The following is a 19,952-nucleotide window of genomic DNA, read 5'->3' as shown; positions in this document are numbered from 1 at the left end:
CTCTGAGTAGTGAAAAGTTGGAAAAGAGCGCTGAGAACGGTAGAACAGAGAAAGATAAGAGAAGGATGAGATTAACTGGAGTTAGCGACCGGAGGCTGGTTGGTTGTGTATGTACACATATTGAAGGAACGGTACGAGGCAGTGGATTTGAATTCACTCGTGCGACTCGTTCGAGAAGAAGTGTAAACAAGCGTGATGAAAAGTTCCTCCGCTTAAGTCGTTTGCCTTGGGAGTGAAGGAAGACATTTTAGTAGCCTCATTTCGGTTCCCTCCCTGTATTTCTGCTTCTCCTCTTACCTCCTTCTCTGGAATAGGTATCACTACTCTTAACGTCACCCCCGGGGCTTCGCATGCGTTCGAGAGACCCCTGACCTCATCACTGGAAGAGTGGAGAAAAGATACTGCGAAATATCAAGAGGCATTGCCGTATTTGTTCCAACTAAGGGAGGATTGTAAATTAAAGCGACAATGCTTCACAATCAGAGTCATCGGTGCCACGGGAAAAGAAGTGGTTCGGCCTCCTGAAAAAGTACAAGGAGATGGACGAATTCTTCTCATCAAAACATCGCCCTGGCATAGATCCAGATGCTACTGCTGCTGCTCTTGCTCGTTCTTTTGCTTGAGAGAAAACCAATGTACCTACATTTCATGCATATTATGCTCGGTGCATAGATGGATGCACCCCGTGGAAGTAAATCCTGGAAACAGAATCGTAAACGGAATAGAATACCAAATATACTCAGCTGATTTCTGGCGATGGTGCATGAAGAATGACCGTACGGTGAATTGAGTTTAAAGAACTTTAGCAGATCGTTACAGTCGTGATTTCTTGCGTCTGCTTCGTACCACGATTGGCATGGACCTTCTGCACTTCACGTGGTTTTCGTTATTTGTTGCTGATATGTGTTGCAATCTCGAGTTATGGAGGATGTGACTGAAACCCTCGGGGAAACCTGCGGTGCTTGCTTCCGTTGTAACACTGGGGAAACAACGAGACTTCTGCGAGAGGATACCGAGATAGCGAGACTGAACCTGATGGGTTAGCCGAGATATGTCTTGCCCTGGGCAAATTGCCCCCCTACCCTCACCTTAATTGGCACTTGACCTTTTCGCTACCGTTCTACCACCTATATATACGTATCGTTTGAAATTGAGGCGAGACTTTCCATCTTCTACGGAACGTCCAGATTGTAAACCCCGCGTCTCCTGAAGCGCTTGATGATGTTTCAGCACGGATTGTCTCTTGATACATTTAAGCGGATGCCATCATAGCGGATTCACTACCTCAGCTGAGGCGCTAGTCCGAGAGAGGAGAGGAATCTTCCCGGAGATATGAAAATTAATTTAATACAAACGTTGCGACGGAGAGTCGAGGATTAGCTTGAACGCTTCAGCGCATTTCCGCGCCCATTGTTCACAATATCGATCCAATTCTAAGCGTTGGGTTTAGTTAGCACTTAAGGTTATACGTAGGTATAGGTATGATAGTCTTTTGCGATGCAAGACTGAGCATCTGGTGAGCTTAAAGTGTCAGGAATCGGAAGTGAAAGAAAAATTATTTTACTACCCGGTACTATCCGGTAGCCCTGCATTTTACCCATTATCACTGGGAATGCTGCTGGGGGGTTGTAAAACGTTTCCGAGTTTGAAGACCAGATTCTCTATCCTGCGAACTCTCACACTGCGTCAGGGTTTCTTGGAACTTTCAACTGCGACATTGCCAGAGTTGTGTTTCGTTAAATATCGATGCAGCAGGCAGTTGAGTAAGACTTGCTCAATTTCTTCTCTTTTGTCCGGTTCGATTCGTATTTTCGATACCCCTATTGTCGTGGAAATAGCATCAAATAGCGCGGACATAAATAAGTACTCCGCCCTTGACTGAAGAAAAAAAAAACTAATTTGAAAAAAAAAACCTCTGAGTGAAAAAGAATTCAAATAAAATCATTCGCTCTTGAAGTAGATGTGGGTATAACAGACAACGACGATGGCGGTGGCTTGTTACCGACCCATAGTACTCAACTGCCGGAACTAATCTCGGCCAATTAACTTGAGAAATTTCATTATCCTCGACCGATCAGCAAATCGAGCGGGAAACACGACGAAGGTTTAATTGACGTTCCATGAAGCAGGAAATATTCAAACTGAAATTCATTCTTTCCATTATTTCTTTGTTACGTCGTTGGAAAACTCGTAGGATTACGATCTCCATGTGAAAATCGTCCTTTGTCTATATTCGAGAGGCGCTTCAAACAGCTGGATAATTGTCTCCTTGATACAACATCAATATAACATTTGCAAGTCGAGGGGGTGCAGATGACTTGTCTCATCGGCATCCAGTAGTCAGAAGCAACCAGTATAGCAATTCTAAAGGCGTGAAAGTATCACCGGATGAAATATAAACGCTGAAGATGATGAGGTCCGTCCGACCTGGTGACTAAGGAACCTGGAACGGCAGCTGAAAGCCGCCTGCGAACGGCGCGCAACTGATCGATGCAACAGCGTTGCGTGGAGGTTCGTTGGTGGTGGAGGGTTGCGGCGGGGGAGTCCCCAGCGATGGTGCCTCCCTCTAGGTTACAAGCGTTCCTAAAGCGCAGTACCAAATCCTCAGTCCTCGCCCAGAGATCGCACCCTCTCGTTCACTCCACGTTTTTGACAACATGTCAAGCCATCGTAACACGAGGATGCTGAACAAGGTTGCAGACGCTTCTGCAATCCGGCCAATAGGACTGAGAGTATTCCGCGCCTAACCTCTGCGAAGCAATCAAAGAACGAACGATCAAAAGATACACGTGCATTCGCAACTCGATCACGACTTAAGTTCAGGTTTACTGCATCTTGGAAACGTGGATTTCGAAAGAGTTCCACCGTCCGCTGATAGTGCGTGAGTGAGTGAGGGCAGTTTGTCCGTGATTCGATGGGGAGAAGGTGATATTCTTCCAGGTAGTAGAGGGTGTTCGGTTATGCTCGCAAGCGAGTGGGCCGTTTTATACAGCGATCAAAGTCGTGGAGAAGACTGAATAGTGGCGGCGAGGTTGGTGGCCTCTTGGGCCGGCCATGGGGGATAAGACATGTTCTCCGAGTTGTGCCGGGAGACACTCAGGAAGGCTGCGGTATGCTACAGTTCTGGAAGATCGGATAGTCCCTCACCGTCGCCGCCGAACTCGCCGCCATCGTCTCCCGCCAAGGAAGCCAAGTCCTCTGCCAACCTTCAATTGGCGAATGCGACAACATCCGCAGACCTCAAGGACACCGCTGCTCCATCCAGAAGGACCGTCGTCACGCCGCCAACTTCCACATTCAAGGAGTACGTCGCGCCGCGGTCGTAAACACAACACCTATTAATGTTCAGCTACAGTTCTACTCTTCTTCTGTCGCATGTCGCGGGCTGCTGGCATATCTTATTTTACCTATGAACAAAGAAGAAGAGTAGAATCGTAGGTCGAACTTCATGTCAACGGTAACGTCTGCTGGATAATTAGATCATCTCTCTCTCTCTCTCTTCCCCCTTCTCTCCCGGTTACCGTAGAAGGAGGTCTGCTACTCCGACCGACTTTTCCGGCAGAAGATCTCCAGGGATCGAGTACAGAGATACCCGAAGATCCGTCTACGCTTCTTCGCTGGACCGAAGGCTCAACGAAATCGTTCGCGGTACAACTCCGTCGCCAGGTACATCTCCGGAACCAATTGATGAGGCTTCAACTTCAGAGGATGAAGGTACCACTTCATCATGACGATGGCATACCAATTACCCATAGATTTCGGCATGAGTTAGGGACTATAACCTAACTACCGTCCTCGTACCGTATAATGAAGGGCAAGACTTGAGGATTGAATATTAATGTTTGGATCAACTAGACACGTGTCACAAAATTCATAACGTATCCTATATTTTCCAAATATTATTTCAACCCCTGAGGCTAACTTATGTACGATGTTAAGGTATTGCCTTTTCACCGGCAATGCGGTCGTATGCGCAAGTTTCTTCGCCAAACTTTACCGCGTGGAGCAGTTTGTGCTGCACCGTTACAATCGAGCATTTTATCACAATCGTACCATCGCCCTAGGTAGGCACGCCACCGGGAAATGTTCAAATCAATTTAAGCTTTCTCACTTTATGAGATATACGTGCATCCATCCCATGGAACACCGTGAACATTACTATTACTATTTTCTCCGCAAGGCCGAGATTCTATACCGTTGAATCGGGAAAACAAACAAAACGTTACTATTCAGCCAGAATCTGCGTTGTTGGAAAGTAAAGTCAATACCGAATTTCCAAGTTATTAATTCAGTTGCATAGTTGAGAAAAGGTAAAAACTGATTCCAGAATCAATTCATTTGAGTAATTGACTTTGCGGAGAAACTCGAATGTGACTCACCGATGTGCATGGAACTGATAGAACTGAAATAATTCATTTGCATACTTTTATGTATGTATAAATGTGTGCAGTGCACGTAGAAAGAAACGGGTAACGCTGAATTCAAGTCTGACGGGTAAAAAAATTGGGTGAAACGCGATAACGGAAATGTTTTGCAGATGATATCCTGTTCTTTGGACTACCATCCTGTCTATTAAACCCGGTTTAATGACCGCGCGTAATTGTTAATTAATTACCTTCGAATGAGCATCTCAGGTTAATTAATATAAAACTTTCTCATCGGTGCAACTGAGCTATCGTTTTTATAAGACCTTGACTCGCTCGTGTGTTTCATTGATTAATCGAGAAGGATTGTTATAATATGAAAGGGGATTAATTTCTCGTGAATATTGGCGAATTAGATCATATGCATAGCTGTGAAATTTTCCATTGAAAGATGAAACGGAGTAGGAAGTAGTGACAGGGCAAGAATGAAGTGGAAAAGAAAACTGGAAGATTAATAAGCGAAGGTTCGTTGAAATTGTCCGCAGTGGTGGGAAAATCGCATGAGGTACTGAACTCTCTGGCGCAGCGTGAATTCAGTGGGAGATATTCATGAAATTGATAAGCTCATTACCGTCTAAAAATAACATTGAAGGGAAGAAAAAAGTTGCAGATTTTTCCATTAGGTTAATAATCAGATATATATATATATAGATACCCAAACCTTCCAACTCGTAGTTGAATTACGTAACATCGATATCGTTATACAAAAGCAAGGAATAGAATTTTCAATATTTGACGATCCGACAAAAGCGGCAATGCTTAAGGTAAATGTAGAAGTTATTGAAACGTTTAGTTTTGGTTGTATCTGTTTGATCCTTGGTTCTTGAGTTATAAAAAAATAAATTTGTAGTATCTAATCTTCTAGTAATTGGCTTTAGTTGTCAAAAAATTCACAATTTGGGCCCCCAATTTATAATTTTGGAAAATAAAAGGATCGATAATGAGCTCTAAACGTGTCATTAGCTGGTACACTCACCTTAAAGCCGATGAATCGACTCGGTTCTTGTTTCGTTTACGGATAAGGATGGTAGTACTAGCGTAGTAAAGCTACGTGTGCGATATGTCGTAACGATCAACACCTACCCCATCGCTGCGCTAAATCAGGCGGAACTTAGGGCGAGCAATTCGTACCAGGGCACGTACGTATCCCCAGTTGGCCTGACTTTTATCAGGTTTTGTCACGCTCTCAGTTACGATTTTGCGAGCTTGGGGGCTTATAAATCTTATCGCACCTAATACGCGCGAAGCAGTATGATTTTATTAGAGCTGCACGTTAGCGTCAATGTTGTACACTCTCAACGACACAGTTCCGTAGATATGCAAATTCATGCAAATGTGACAATATTGGCATGTGACAACGGCCAAAAATAGAGGCATTTCGTCTTTATACCACATCATTTCGTAACCGGCTTATGGGCGTCAAAGATTGTTTAAGCTATCAATGTGTGATATATCGCTATGTCGTATGAAACGAGGAAGGAAGAAGGCGGTTGGTTGGCAACGCGCGCCAGTATTAAGCCCATATCGCTAACCGCATTAGCGTATATTTGCCGCTCCTGATGTTGCTGACGCTACAAAACAGTGATGTAACATGTCCGTAACTTGATTCAGGGATGCACGAAACTGATCAAATCGTTAAAAGTTTGAAACCGGCCAAGGTTCGACCCGGTTGTTTTCATTGTGGAATGTAACGTGACAGCAGCGAAGATCGTAAGATAAGTTTGAAAATTTTTTAAAGTATATCAAAGAAATGGTCTGCATGGTACTTGTTGTGGCGACAGCTGCAATCTTGCAATTGTCATAATAACAGAATTGCTGTTTGTTCGTTCAATGGTAAACGATCAGCACCATTTCATTGTCAAACTTTACCACATCTCTACCAGACTCGATGGCGGCTATTCGGAACATGGAACAAGAACGCGATGCGAATTTCGTGCGGGATACTATTTCACGTTACCGAAGCTTTTACAAATCACGGTCCTTTGGTGCAGTAGTTTTTTAATCAAACCTTGGCAGGCCGTGCTTCATCCGTGGTACAGTGTTCAGAACGTATTACTTGGAACCTGCTACCGCTGGGCTTCCATCTTCCTTATTGTCAAACCAGCGTCATTGTCCAAGTGACTGAAATAAATGGATCGTTGGTGTAGGTACGGGTTGTACGTGACGCAAAACTCTCCCGCAGTTCACAGTGCAGTGAAGTAGAGACGACGACGACGAGAGTGTAAAGCAAAAGTTTGAGGATCTTCAAACAAAACTCGGAGACATCATTGATCGGATCGTTTCTCTCTCTTTCTCTCTCTCTCTCTCTGCACGAAAACGAACTACTCGAGAACGATTCAACAGGTAGACACAAAGTCGGCCTCTGATGACGAGTGCAGATCTTCTTGTTGAAAATTGAAGTGCTGTAACCGGCTACACGAGGATACCTTCTTTTTGAAATCTCTACTTGGGGATTTACTTCGGGAGTCAACGTATGAAATAGACGCTTTCAAAGTGGCCCAATTCGAGAATAGAGTCTACTGAATCCTGTCCAAAGCTGGGAAGCCTCGCACGAGAGCTTCCGATGCGTGTGTGATTAGCCAAAGTTCGTCTGGAGGCCTTCAACTAAGACCGTTCGTCGTGTCGTGTCGGGGTTATGAGATATTTTTCATATAAAAATCGCAGAATCTTATCGGCCGCGTCTTTGTTGGTTCAGGTTTTATACTTTTTTTTTTTTATTTTTACTTTTTTGTCACGTATATATCGTATACCTTATTCAGATCAGAGTTTCAAGGAGAATTTGCCGCTTCGCTGAGGGTGAAATTCCGGCCGATCGACCAACCGACCGACCGAATTCTTCCTCTCCGCGTTTCATCCTTGCTGTAGCACTCCCACTCAAGACTTGAGTATCGATATTGGAAGCTCCTTCTCCACCTTTGGGATACTCCGTAGTGGTCTTATGCCCAGGAACAGATACGAAGCGTTTCTTCGATGTTCCGGCGAGAACGATGTACGATCAGAGGGCGCGAGAGGAGCAGGGAAAGGAACTCTTGCAGTAGGCTGTTGCTAGCCCTTATGTCAGTTGATGGTAATTCAATTTGCCCACAACTTAGTAGACGCATTTCATTGCAAAACTAACGTCGCCATTCTCGCGAGTTACGTTGAATCCCGACTACCAAGGGTCTGCAATAACTAACCAATTCAACCTACCCGATACATTTTATGCTCTGTTAGACGTTACCTATACATGGAGATATACTGTTTCCTCTTTCATTTCGTAAATTATCCAAAATAAATCAGTCTCCTGCATAAATTTATCGCACGTTTCTGCTCACCAAAACGTATTGCATCCATTCTTAGAATTTGTTACACCCATAGCAATTATTGTTCCTATGCATTTCCAATTCAAGTCGATTCATTGGACATGGTGTATTGATTGATGTAAGAATAAAACAGTCTACATTGTGGTTTTGTCAGTACCGAATTGATTTTCAGTAGAACTTGTAGAAGTGGTTTATCACTTTTTCAGCAGTTCTTGCGACACTCCATCACTTCGCGTATACATCAAGACATAAAAGGTTACACCTCTTATTTCAAGACAAACGTTGCACCTGGTGTGCAATAAACCGATCAGTTAATTCTTTTTTCTCCTTCTTCGTTTTGTACTTTTTGGGTTACCCTGAGCTAATGCCTCCTCCGAGAGACGCTAGGTTTTACGCTGCTATCGTATAGGTGGAAAGTTTAACAACTTGGAGATGCTTCTATTGCAACCATCGTCATCTGGAGTATATTGGTACAACGTACATCCGAGCGGTGAAAATCATGAAGATATGCTTCGGTCTATTGACCGACGCTTGCGGAAAGAGGCACTTGGTGAACTTTTACTTTTAGGGGGTTGCCGGTGGTGGTTCAATCTTCCTTTTTTCAACCGGTCTCTCTCTCTGTGTCTTCGTCTCTTCTCTTTTCTATTCTCAGTTTCTCCGCCGCGACGTTGCGACGTATTCAAATTATGCTAAGGTTTGATTCACGGCCCGTTTCATACCGCGTTTTATATTAAGCCTTGCCTTCAGACGGCTGCAGGAAAAGGGATCCGCGACTCGGAAAGGGACTTGAAAACGCTTTATTGATATCCACGACTTACTAGCCACCTCCTCGATTTCTTCCCCGCAGGGACGGACGACGAATTGATCGTAGTAACGCACCTTTCCGATCCCAGGGGTAACCGGAGTCAAACACAGCCTCGGTAAAATCTCGAGAACACTTTACACTCTCGACCTCTCTTGATCCTCGAAACAGGGTGGAACGTGCGAGTGTTATCCGTATCGTCGATATATATCTCGTAGAATTGTACAGGGAAATGGAGGGTCCTACCTAGATATATGTATGATATGTATGCTATAGGTATGTAGGTGAGAATGGATGTCGGTAGGGGTGTATTTTCTCATCCGTTTTCGAGAGTCTTGACCTGTTTTTTCTCTACTTGCAGTGTAAACCCAAGAAAACTCTACTCCATTGTTCACCTTTTTTCTTATCTTTATTCTCTTCCTTTTGTTTTTTTAATTTTTATTTTGTAAATTTCTTGTTCGTTATATTCGCCTGTTACTCAGTGTGTATATGTATACCTGTATGTATATATCCTGTGACGTGTAACGAGGCGTTGAGATAGCCGTTGACGTAAGCGAAGAAGATTCTGCCTATATAATAACGTCGGGATTCGTTATCGCCGAGTTTTTCTACGTCAATGTGATTTTAAGGACTGCCGTTGCTGACTCGTGGTATCGTTCTAGGGAAAAACGCGAAGGAAATTGTCGGCTCTCTTGGCCGCCCCTTCGCGGCGAACTTCCTCTCGATCTCTTGTATAAGGCACCTCTGAGTTTTATCACATTATCTCGGTGAGGATGAGTTGAGCTTAATATCCAACGTCGGGGTCGATAATCCTCATGGCCTTGCGCCCCCTCACGCTCGATCACGATCTTATAAAGGCTAAAGGCACTGCATGGTCTGCACCAACCAGAGGCCGTAAATCACAGGGAAATGAAAAATTTCCCACGTCAGGCAGTAAACGTTGACTGACGAACCCGTGTCCGAACGAGACAACGAGAGAGAGAGAAGGGCAGTAATTGAATTTGACCCACGCAACGAGGCCCGTCCAACGACCGGAAATTATCCGATTTAATAGCTTCGTATAGGTTGTCAGTCGTCAAAAATCAATCTCTTACACGTATAGACGTTGACGATTCTCATTTGGTAAACTGGAGACTCCTGTCGAATTGTTGTAACGTGGGTTATACCTTTAATATTGCTATTAAATGAAGAAACAATTGTTACTGCAGTAGCACGTAATGTAAAAGATGAACGTTGTCGTAGTCTAGGTGATATTGTAACCGGAAACGTTGCGTTCTTCTTTTACAGCTGGAGCCGCTCCTGAGGAGGCTAGCCACAGGTCCAGCTCTGCACACAATCGCCACTCTATCCCTAAGGGTGAGTCGCGCCATCTTTCTTATCTCTAAATATCATAGTCGTCGACGACGATGACGACACGCGATACCCTCGTTTGCGGTAGATCGAATTCTACAGACCTTCTCACACTCACCTGCGATCCGATACTTGTCGTATCGTTGATAAGAATACGCAACGTATGCAAGCCAACGATGCATTCAATTTAGTTCAATTTACCACTGATTTGTATTATAACTCAATGGTTGATGCCTACGTTGCCATAGCATACGGCAGCTCGTGCCGATTAGAAGTCACGAAGAACCGACATCAGCGCTGCGATATCTGATGTTAAACTAACTGGTCACGTGGGTGATAGCCTATCGGAAACATATTTATTCGCATGTTTCTGTCACATCAACCAATGGCATACACAGTAAGCCACGTGATTCGTTAGTTCCATTTAAGCTATTGAAGCGCTGATGTCGATTTCGTCTGCTTCAAATCGGCAAATAGTCAGTCATTCATTTAGTATAGAGATCGGTGCAATTTACCAACGCAATGTGATTTGATTTCTTGTTTTTCTTATGATCAACAGATGTGAAGCGTCGGAGCCTCTACGATGAAGACTCCCTTGACGGTGACAATTCCTACGACGTTCAAGGTAATCATCCGAGAAGATATTTCACTCGTTGTGTTGTCATTCTTTCTTTTTTTTTCATATGTTATCATCATTGAGTTTTGATTCGGTATATTTTTGATAATTGCATGCCAAATTATGGGACAGAGTATAGGTTATGTAAAATGGTTGGAAACAAAAAACAAACAAAAAAAAAAAACAATTTTTGTTTCGCTTGTATCGATCATGCGGAACTGCTTGCTTGACCATTTACTATAGGTCGCGATCATCCCGCGCGAAGAGACGTGTTCGCCATTTCAAGTTGAAGTGTGTTGTCATTTCCGGTCTCGTTGTTTAGGGCGGGAGTCAGTCGGGAGCGCCAAAGATACGGATAGAGTAAAGCTCGTCCGTGACCGACAGAATGAGGAACGACAACGTAAGCTTGAGGAGCTTAGACAACAGGCCCTTGCTGCCCAACGGTTCAGGGAACAGCGCGAGGAAGAACGACGGAAACGAATCGATGAGCTTAGGTCACGCGATAACGACAGGTAAGGAATACGAAGGCAAAAAAGAAAACAAACAAAAAAAATGGAAGCACCTCATTCGGAGGCGATGATCATGGGGTACGATTCGTCGATGATCAGCGGTAGGCCAGACTTGTTTTGTAAAAAAAAAAAACAAAAAAAAAAATAAATAAATAAACAGAAACAAACACCGGGTATCAGGTGAATTTTTACATTCCCACGCGACGGTTATGAGACGGAGAGCATTCGAGTCGATATTTAGGAAAAAAATGTTCCCTTCCTTCGTGTGACAAGGCGAATTTTGTTCTTTCAACTTAGGCGGAATCAGGTAGAAGAAAGGAAACGATTGATATGGGAGGCGGAGCGGGAACGACGCGAGGCTATATTGCGGAAGAATCAGGAAAGAGAGGCTCGGATCGAAGCGAAGAAGAAAAATGAAAAATCACAGATCGTCTTTGCCTTCGGTAGCTCGACGCCCCGGATGCTCGAGCCCGCGGATACCGGCGGTTCGACATTCTGGGGTACGCGAAGGGCCACGTCTACTACCAATGTCATGATGTTCACAGCCGCTCAACCTCTCACGAGGCGGTCATCCGAGAGAGAACTTGACGGCAGTAAGAAGAGAGCCACGTCTGCCGGTGGATTAGACCGCAAACCCGGCGAAGGTTGGTGAAACCGTTATCGCACACACTCTTCCTCTCACAGTTAAAGACACAGGTGTTTATCGAAATTACAACAAGGCGGTAACTGAATTTTATTCGTTTTTTATTTATTTTTTTTTATTTCTCTCTTCTCTCACCCTCCCGCTCTCTTTCTTCCGTACTTCGTCTCATCAGTCCCACGACAGACTCGGTTCGCGGTCTTATCAGAGCGATAGAGTATAATAATAACAACAACAACAACAATAATAATAATAATAATAATAACAACAACAACAATGATAATCGTACGGTTTATTCGCGTGAACACCGCTCATCGCTTGTTTTTAATTATAAGTTAGCCTGGTTACTTTACCTTTTCTTTTTTTTAAAAATCTTTATCGGGCCTACCTTCTTTATATTGGAATTATGATTTATCTTCATAATTTTGTACATATGGTGGTAAACGCACTGATAGTTTATTTTTGTCCTCGTTTCTTGCATGGGATATATTATACTTATATTTATACATATAGTCATCGTTTCTGGCAGCACATTGATAGAACATGCAGATGTGGCAAATGATTTCCCCGTTGTTGATGTGCTTAATTTTTTAGCACCTGACCCTGTTATAATTGTAGGATCACTCTCTTGTCGAGGAAAACTTTTCATCTCGCAGATATCTGATTTTTATTTCGTTTCAGCATCCCGAATCTGCTCACATTTCGCTCGTTGCAACCGCACTACATTTTTTTTCTTTCTATTTCTATCACTCTCTTACACGTGTATGGACGTAACGGACGGCGGCAGTATAACCAACGTTATTATCGTTGCACTCTTGTATTTTATTTTGCTCGATTGTAAAGTGAGATTCAAAATTTATCGTTTTATTGGAAGATAGAAAATTCACTATTCGTTTGGCGGTATCAACGTTCGGCACGCTTTTACCTCCTTGGGACACATATGCGAAATGCAACATGATGGACATTGTTCACTAAACGACTCTGAGGATATCGACGAGCTAATTGAGATTAGTGCTCGCTGAATCGGGGGCCGGAAAAATCTAACGAAACTCTCGATAGACTTTTGGCGAGTTTTGAGGATTTTGGGGTTGAACGTGTTCTTCGTCTCGCTGTTGTTCTCCTTTGGTCCAGGTCCAGCTTCTCCTTCTGCTTTACACATCCAGCATCGACCGATCAATGATGTTTATCCAGTCGGCGCTGATAATGAAATGGCGGGAATGACGTTTTCTTTCCAGATATGCGAATGTCCTCCTCAATGTACGAGGTGTTCAATTGGAACGCTAGTTCCGATCACCATCCTCCCCTAACTCCTGCAAAAATAAAGAGAGCCAGCCTCTCTCTGCCTCCTACATGCACCAACGAAGTCTTTGACATCGACCATAAGACCGCTGTTCAAGGTAGAGATTCTAGGCCTGCAACGATCGTTAATCAGCGGTCAGTCAGCGGTGAGTTCTCTGCTCCTGTTAGATGCCTGCATCAAGTCTCGGAAAATATGACGACATCGAATCTTTTTCTCTTGTATGATATAAAAAAAAAAAAAAAAGCAAGCTCACTCATCTTATCGTATAGCTGTAATGTAACGTTTATACGTATCAGCTGTTCTACTCGGCTACAAAAAATTACAACACAGAAGCATGGGTTGGTTTTTCTCCCACCTCCCCCCTTTTAATCTTTGCGTAAATTCACACTGTTTAATAATGTCAATACGTGGTATAACACGAAACACCGTTCGTTCGCTAGAAAAAGTCTAACCCGAAAAAATATTTCGCTTGCGTTTTGTTGCATCCCGAGAGAATGAAGAAATCTAACACTAACATTTCTTTCGTACGATATTGTTCGATTGAAAATTGATGCTACGAATTTAATCTCTTTTGATTAGTCTCAACTAAACTCACCAATGACCGTTTATGCGCGTGTGGAATTTTATTAGTTCGTTGAAATAGGCTGGAAATTTCTTCGTATTTACAACACGGCTTCACGAGTTGATTAGCTCTTCGTCATATTTCAACAACACGATACGCAATTTCATAGAGAATATTTTTGAAAAAGTATTGATCGTCAGACTGTTGCTGCAGACATCGCTGTTGCTTGGATTTTTTCGTTCTGCAGTTTTCTTTGCCAAATGGCTGCTCCTATCTGCTTGTTGTTTTCTTCTGAGTTTGAAAGATTCTGCTAGATATACATGTTTTCAATCCTCTCAACCACTCTCTCCCCCAAATCCCATTATTCCAAATACGTAAATGCAACGAATGACCCAATTTGTCCGTACCAAATACAATCCCGCATGAGCGATAAGCTTGGACCAAACAATAATTCACCATCCGATTATCTACCATCAGCCGCAAGTTATGTTTTTGGTTTGTATCGCGTGCGTTGCTCAGCATGCAAGTGATGTAGAATGAATTTAGTATTTGTTTTTTTTTTTTTTTTTTTTAGATTTTTAATTCCATTGCTTTTAAGAAGTGGTAGAGACAATTCCAACATCTGGCGTTTAAATCCTCTGGCATTGTCTCTGCCTTCACCAATTTTGAACTCTCGTCACGCAATGGCGTTACATGTATACGCGATGCTGTTGCATCTCCAAGGAAACTGATAATTCATAAGAAAAAGGAATGAAGAAAAACCAAAGAAACCAAATTTGTAAAAAACATTGCGCGAGGTGTTCGACGTTATTTAGCCATTTTATCTCAGGTGGTAATTGAGGGTTTAGCTTGGGTGTCGCCTTTAAGCAAGACGCGATTTACAGGTGAAGACAGCGACGGAACACCCGGAACTCCGAGTTCGGCATACCTCAGAGTGAACAGACGGCGCACAGATCTAATGCCGACCATACCGTCCCCACGAGATGTCGTACCTTCGACTGGACGTAGCTCCAGTGCCAAGGCTTTCGCACGATCACCAGGTAGGACTTACTCCATGTCCAGGCTGGACCAATTATCACAGCCTAGAAAACGTCCAAGCGAGCTTAGCACACTGGCCGAACAACAGTCCCAGCCACTCGGGGCTTCTAGCATGAGTCGCAGCATGTCTCACTTGGCTGCAGCTGGAACCAAATCCCTTAAGCGATCCGATAATTCTCGTAGTATGGGTACTTTGCCAGGCGCAGTACCTACTCCGAGACCAACCAGAGCAGAAAGATTGCGACGCAGAGCTCGCGATCAGCACCAGCAGCAACAACAACAACAACAGCATCACCAACAACAGCAGCAGCAAGGTAAGGACCACTTATGCGAACTCAACTCTCCCATTAAATCAATTAATCTCATTTGCTTTCTTACTCGGAGTATTTTCAAAGTCAATCATTTCGGGAGGATAGTTTCAGTTTGTATAAAAAATGAGATACATTACTCGTTGCTTCTTTTATCTTTTAACCACTTAACCGCCAAGCCTTGGTCAAATGCTCGTCCGTTGCCGTAACTGCCAAAAATCACGAAATTGCGTCATAAAGTGATTCAATGTTTTTCGATGCCTCAGGTGAATTTTTACTTTTCAAAGCATGTATATTTAGGTATTTTCGAACTCAAGGAATCCGATTATGATCATAAAAAGGTATTTTTTCCGCCCATTCGTACAGTTTTGAGCCATCGAAGTTGACGAATTCTTTGTTCATTTTCTCAAATGCCGTCATAGAGCAAATTATCATCTTCTTTCTTCGGGATGAATTATTCTTTTGAAAAATATTGAATAATAATCTGTTTTAGTCCAAATATGCAATTTCAATAATTACCGAATCATTTTTCTAATTTAATCTATAGTTATAATTTATAGTAAATCATATTGACTCGGTATTTTTTGAAATTGCTTATTTCGACTCGAAGATATTATTGTTCAGAGTTTTTCAAAGGAAAAAGCCATCTCGAAAAAAGAATATGATAATTTGTTTTATGACGCCATTTGAGAAAATGATGAAGGAATTCCGACAACTTCGAGGGCTCAAAACTGTGCGAACGCGAGGAAAAAATACGCTTTTATGGTCATAATCGGATTCCTCGACCGCTAAAAAACAGATGCTTTCAAAAGTAATTCACCCGAGGCACCCAAAAACAGTGAATTACTTTATGCCATTGAATTACGCCATTTCACGATTTTTGGCAGTTACGGACACGGCGGGCTTGACGCCTTGGCGGTTAAGTGGTTGAGTTTATCGTATTATATTATATTATACAGTTGTCGTGAAAAAAGAAACTCGCGTCATGTGTGTATAGATATACACATACCTATATTTTTTCCGATACCAAAGCGAACATTTTTAAGCAACTAAAATACGGAAACCGGTATCTTGTCGCAATATTTTACTGAACGCGAATCGTATCATGTGTTTTGAAACATTCTAATTTTCGTCAAAATGTGACCGTAGGTCAAGTTGGTGAATTTGCACACGTGTTTCAAGCATTTTGTTGCATAATTTTATCATAAATGTAACGTTGATGTATTTTCGACGAGTATCAACTGTAGGAACAAATTTGATAACTAGTTTCATTTTGAGTTTTTTCTGACAGTACTATAGATATTTCCTTGAGTAAATATAGAGAGTTTTTGTACAATAGATCCGTTCTTATTTTTACTGTCAATATTTTGGATACCTTTGTAATGTAAATCATAAGAATAGGTATAATCAGTAGTTTCCGTTAGCTTAAAACGTATTTCAATGCTAGGGGAACTATTAGCACACTACTTAGCGAAAGTTTAGTATACTTTAAAAATACTCCCATGTTTCAGTAAACAACTTTTTGGAGCTTTCGGTTTTTGAAACAAAAAACAATACAAAAAATTTATCATGTAATTAGACATTTTCTACCATCTATATTTTAATGAGTTGGGGTCACATATGTTGGTATGAAGAATGAGCAAGAATGCGAGCTAACGACTAAATTGATAAAAAAGAAAAAAAACGACGTGAATATAAATAAACTTTGTTTGTTAAATTTTTTTTGTACAGTCAGTATCTATAGCTTGAAAACATGCATAATATTTTTGAATACAATTAGCGAAGCTGTGTCAGAAAAGACGACCACGTGTGATACTGCATAATTAGGTGCTCATTACATACCCTAATCAAGATCTACGTACTAGATTCTTTTTCTTTTTCAACGAGACATTACTCTGCTAACACGACGAAATGCTAGCAGAGCATTTGCACAAAATAGGTACCTGAATGACCAGAATTTTGAAAATGATTTAACTGAAACAATTTTTTATTTTTTTTTATTTCGAATAAGTCGAACAGAATAATTTTCGGTACAGAGCCTTATTAGCACTCAAACAGTGGCCAATACCTGTTTTAATCGATCTTCGAAATCCTGGCAAGGCAATTTAAAAAGGAAAGTTTTCTGATAACATTGAGCACCTAAATCTTGATTATGGTATGTACTCAACACCTAAAGAGCATACAATTGTGCCATAACTTACGGCCAGATTTCTTGATATGGCTCTGCTCGTATCCTCCACATAGTTTCAAGATGTTCATGAGGTTTTAGAATTCTATGACCGCGGTCTGTGACCGCGTGATTGTTGTAAAATATTGGCGATGCATGGCTTAGAAGAAAATGAACTACATTTAAAATTTTTAAGTAACTATGTTAGTTTTCAGTAGAAACTGGGCGCTCAGAAAAGTAAATTACACGTCCATTGGATGAGTAAATAAAATATTAAGCCTAACAGTTGCTCATCTGCGAAACATACATCGTCAATTTTATGTACCTGCCAATTACGGTCAGTAGTTTCAGAAATATAGTCGAACTCAGCGTTTCAAAGGCTTTGGCATTTCTGCTATCTGCATATTTAGACTCTAAACTATTCACTAACAATTAACAATGCTAGTCGATAGTCACGCAATTAATAAAGTTAGAATAAATTTGGTAAAACTCTGCGTCGAATCATGCTGAACAATCGCCGTGTGCTAACACTTTGGTCTAATGCGTACGTGAGTATGAGTATACAAGTAATTAACAATCTGAGCTCGATACAATAAAGTCTTTTGGCGATGCTGGTGAAGGTATCACGCTACTACTACCTGCTACCCCTGCTACTTCTACTATGTAATCGGTAAGATGCACATTTAAAATGTATGTACATATCTACTTAGAATTTGCATACCTACACGTAACGTGAAATTATACGCACATATACATATTACTTGCATACCTGTGTGTATTTAATGTGCAATACAGCCTTTTTCAAATTTTCTTTTTTCTCTTTTCAAATAAATCATGCCATTTTTATATTTACAGAATTATACACGCGTCTGTATACAATTTCATGCTATTCAAATTTTACTTTACACATATCTATACTTATATATATATATGTGTATATATATATATATATATATATATATATATATATATATATATGTATAAAAATGTATATCTACCTCTAATTTACATTGTAATTTGTCTTGTGAATATCTTGTTCGTTTATTTTTGGTTCATTATATACATTCAATGATTTTCCTCCATTTCATATTCCCCAGTTTAGCTACTTTTTCTCCTTTTCTTCTTTTCCCTTCGGCGAATATGGTGGTGGGCGGCTTACTTTGAATATACCTTACATATATTCACATTAGTCTGTTGATGAAAAAATTATGACGATGAATATTTCGAATTATCATTTACGCACTGGATAGAATGTGCGTGTTTGTATTAATAATGAATCAAAAAAATGTTTAATAATCGTATATGCAAATGTATATGCAGAAAGATATTTATCAATTCCACAGGCTATTAATTCTTACATTATACCCACAATGTATATTGTTGTTATTATTTCTAGCTAAAGCTTGCTAGATATTACGTTGAAGTAATAATGTATTTTTTCACTTTTCTGTAAATAGATACATAGTAGTAAAAAAATTTTTTGTTACTAATTCATGAGCTATCAGTCGGATCAAGTTTTCTCCATTGTGTAGTTCTCGTTACAAACTTGAATCTAGACATACTATTACTCGAACCATTTTTCAATTCTTTTAAAAATAGAAATTTTATTCCAACTATAAAACGTATAGTTTTTATGCCTCTTCTTGTATAAGAGTCTCAACGTATCTGTGAGAAGCGTTTGTCGTGGGATCGCAAGTTATGACAGCAAAATTATATCGCACTGATGAATGAAATAAGAAAGTAAAAAAAAATAAAAAAAAAACGGAGCTGCCATTTAATAGCAATTTTCTTCACTACCAATATTTTACACACAAACTGCCTACGCATGGTCGTAAATCTTCAAAATTATAATACAAACAGCAATATTATTTCTGCATATATGAATGTAGAAAGATTAAATTTCAAAATAAGGCTTAACCTGGGTGGGTGTAGGTATTCGCAGCGGGGAGGTGACTCCGAGCAGCCCGTCGCGACCCCACAGCTCCTTGAGCCAGCAGAGTGGGAGCAGCGTAGGGAGCAGTAATGTCAGTCTGCGCCCTCGCACGACAACCCCGCGTCGTCCACGTCCCGCTTCCATCGCCGGAACCGGTGTTACTGTCACAGAGCGACACAGTGAGCACGGCTTTATAGTTTATAGTTTATTTTCCTTCGATCTGAAATCTTTCCGTATTAGCATCAGCATTTTGGATTGTTCATTTTGTTTTATTTGTAGCTTTTTTTTTATTTTACAAAACTTTTTTTCTATTTTTCTACTCTACTTCTTTTTATCCCTACTCTCTTTTACTTATCTTTATCTATATCTTTCTCTTTCCGCAACGCGATTAACTGGCAGCGTCATGCAATATACGTACATCCGCATTGCACATTGTGAATACTGTAAATATGACTGTGAGAAATAAATTTCACTTGTTTCTTTGTTTGTTCATTGGTTTGCTTTTCTGCAGTATTTTTGTTTCCTCTTACTAATCTTCGATCGATCGTTTTTCCCAGACTTTATCGGGGATCTCAAAGTGACGAAAGACTCGAAGCCACCACTGCCAAAAGTTCACAGCACTCCAAAGAAACCGTCAACGCCTAAAACTGCTGGCGAAAATGTAGCCAAGAAACCGATAGACAAATTGATTAAATCCACTAAAGCATCACCTAGAATAACTCCGAAAGCTACACCTCTTCAAAGTCCAGGCACCGAACATCCTCCTATTATTCAAACGCACGTTGCTGAATTCATCAAGCAGGAAGAACAGACTGAGATTAAAAACGGTGATCAGCAGATCATTGAAAAACACGAGGAGAAGCTTGACCATGGGACTGAAAAAATAGACGTATGTTCAACATTTTTTCTTCGGTCTATTAAATGTTTTCCAAAGAGGGAAAAGTTATCAGATTCATGGGTTTACATTCAGCTCCGGTTTACTCACCAAATATTTGATGAAA

The 19,952-nt window shown here is 41.2% G+C and overlaps 1 protein-coding gene across 20 annotated transcripts in view; it reads left to right on the top strand.

The window, feature by feature from the left end:
• LOC107218191 (ensconsin) overlaps nt 1-19,952 on the top strand; it is a 77,898-nt gene that overhangs the window by 48,591 nt on the left and 9,355 nt on the right. For 7 of the 20 annotated variants that reach the window (XM_015655986.2, XM_046740107.1, XM_046740106.1 and 4 more), the window contains 8 exons: nt 9,816-9,884; nt 10,438-10,503; nt 10,817-11,006; nt 11,301-11,647; nt 12,879-13,088; nt 14,390-14,857; nt 18,951-19,130; nt 19,509-19,840. In XM_015655986.2, coding sequence (XP_015511472.1) covers nt 9,816-9,884; nt 10,438-10,503; nt 10,817-11,006; nt 11,301-11,647; nt 12,879-13,088; nt 14,390-14,857; nt 18,951-19,130; nt 19,509-19,840 — 1,862 coding nt within the window. Of the gene's footprint in view, nt 1-2,607; nt 3,305-3,526; nt 3,715-9,815; nt 9,885-10,437; nt 10,504-10,816; nt 11,007-11,300; nt 11,648-12,878; nt 13,089-14,389; nt 14,858-18,950; nt 19,131-19,508; nt 19,841-19,952 lie in introns of those variants that run through there. The other 13 variants (XM_046740108.1, XM_046740109.1, XM_015655982.2 and 10 more) reach the window with 10 other exon arrangements.

This window comes from Neodiprion lecontei, chromosome 5 (genome assembly GCF_021901455.1).
Source record: "Neodiprion lecontei isolate iyNeoLeco1 chromosome 5, iyNeoLeco1.1, whole genome shotgun sequence".
NCBI lineage: Eukaryota > Metazoa > Arthropoda > Insecta > Hymenoptera > Diprionidae > Neodiprion > Neodiprion lecontei.
This window is presented reverse-complemented; position numbering and strand designations above follow the sequence as displayed.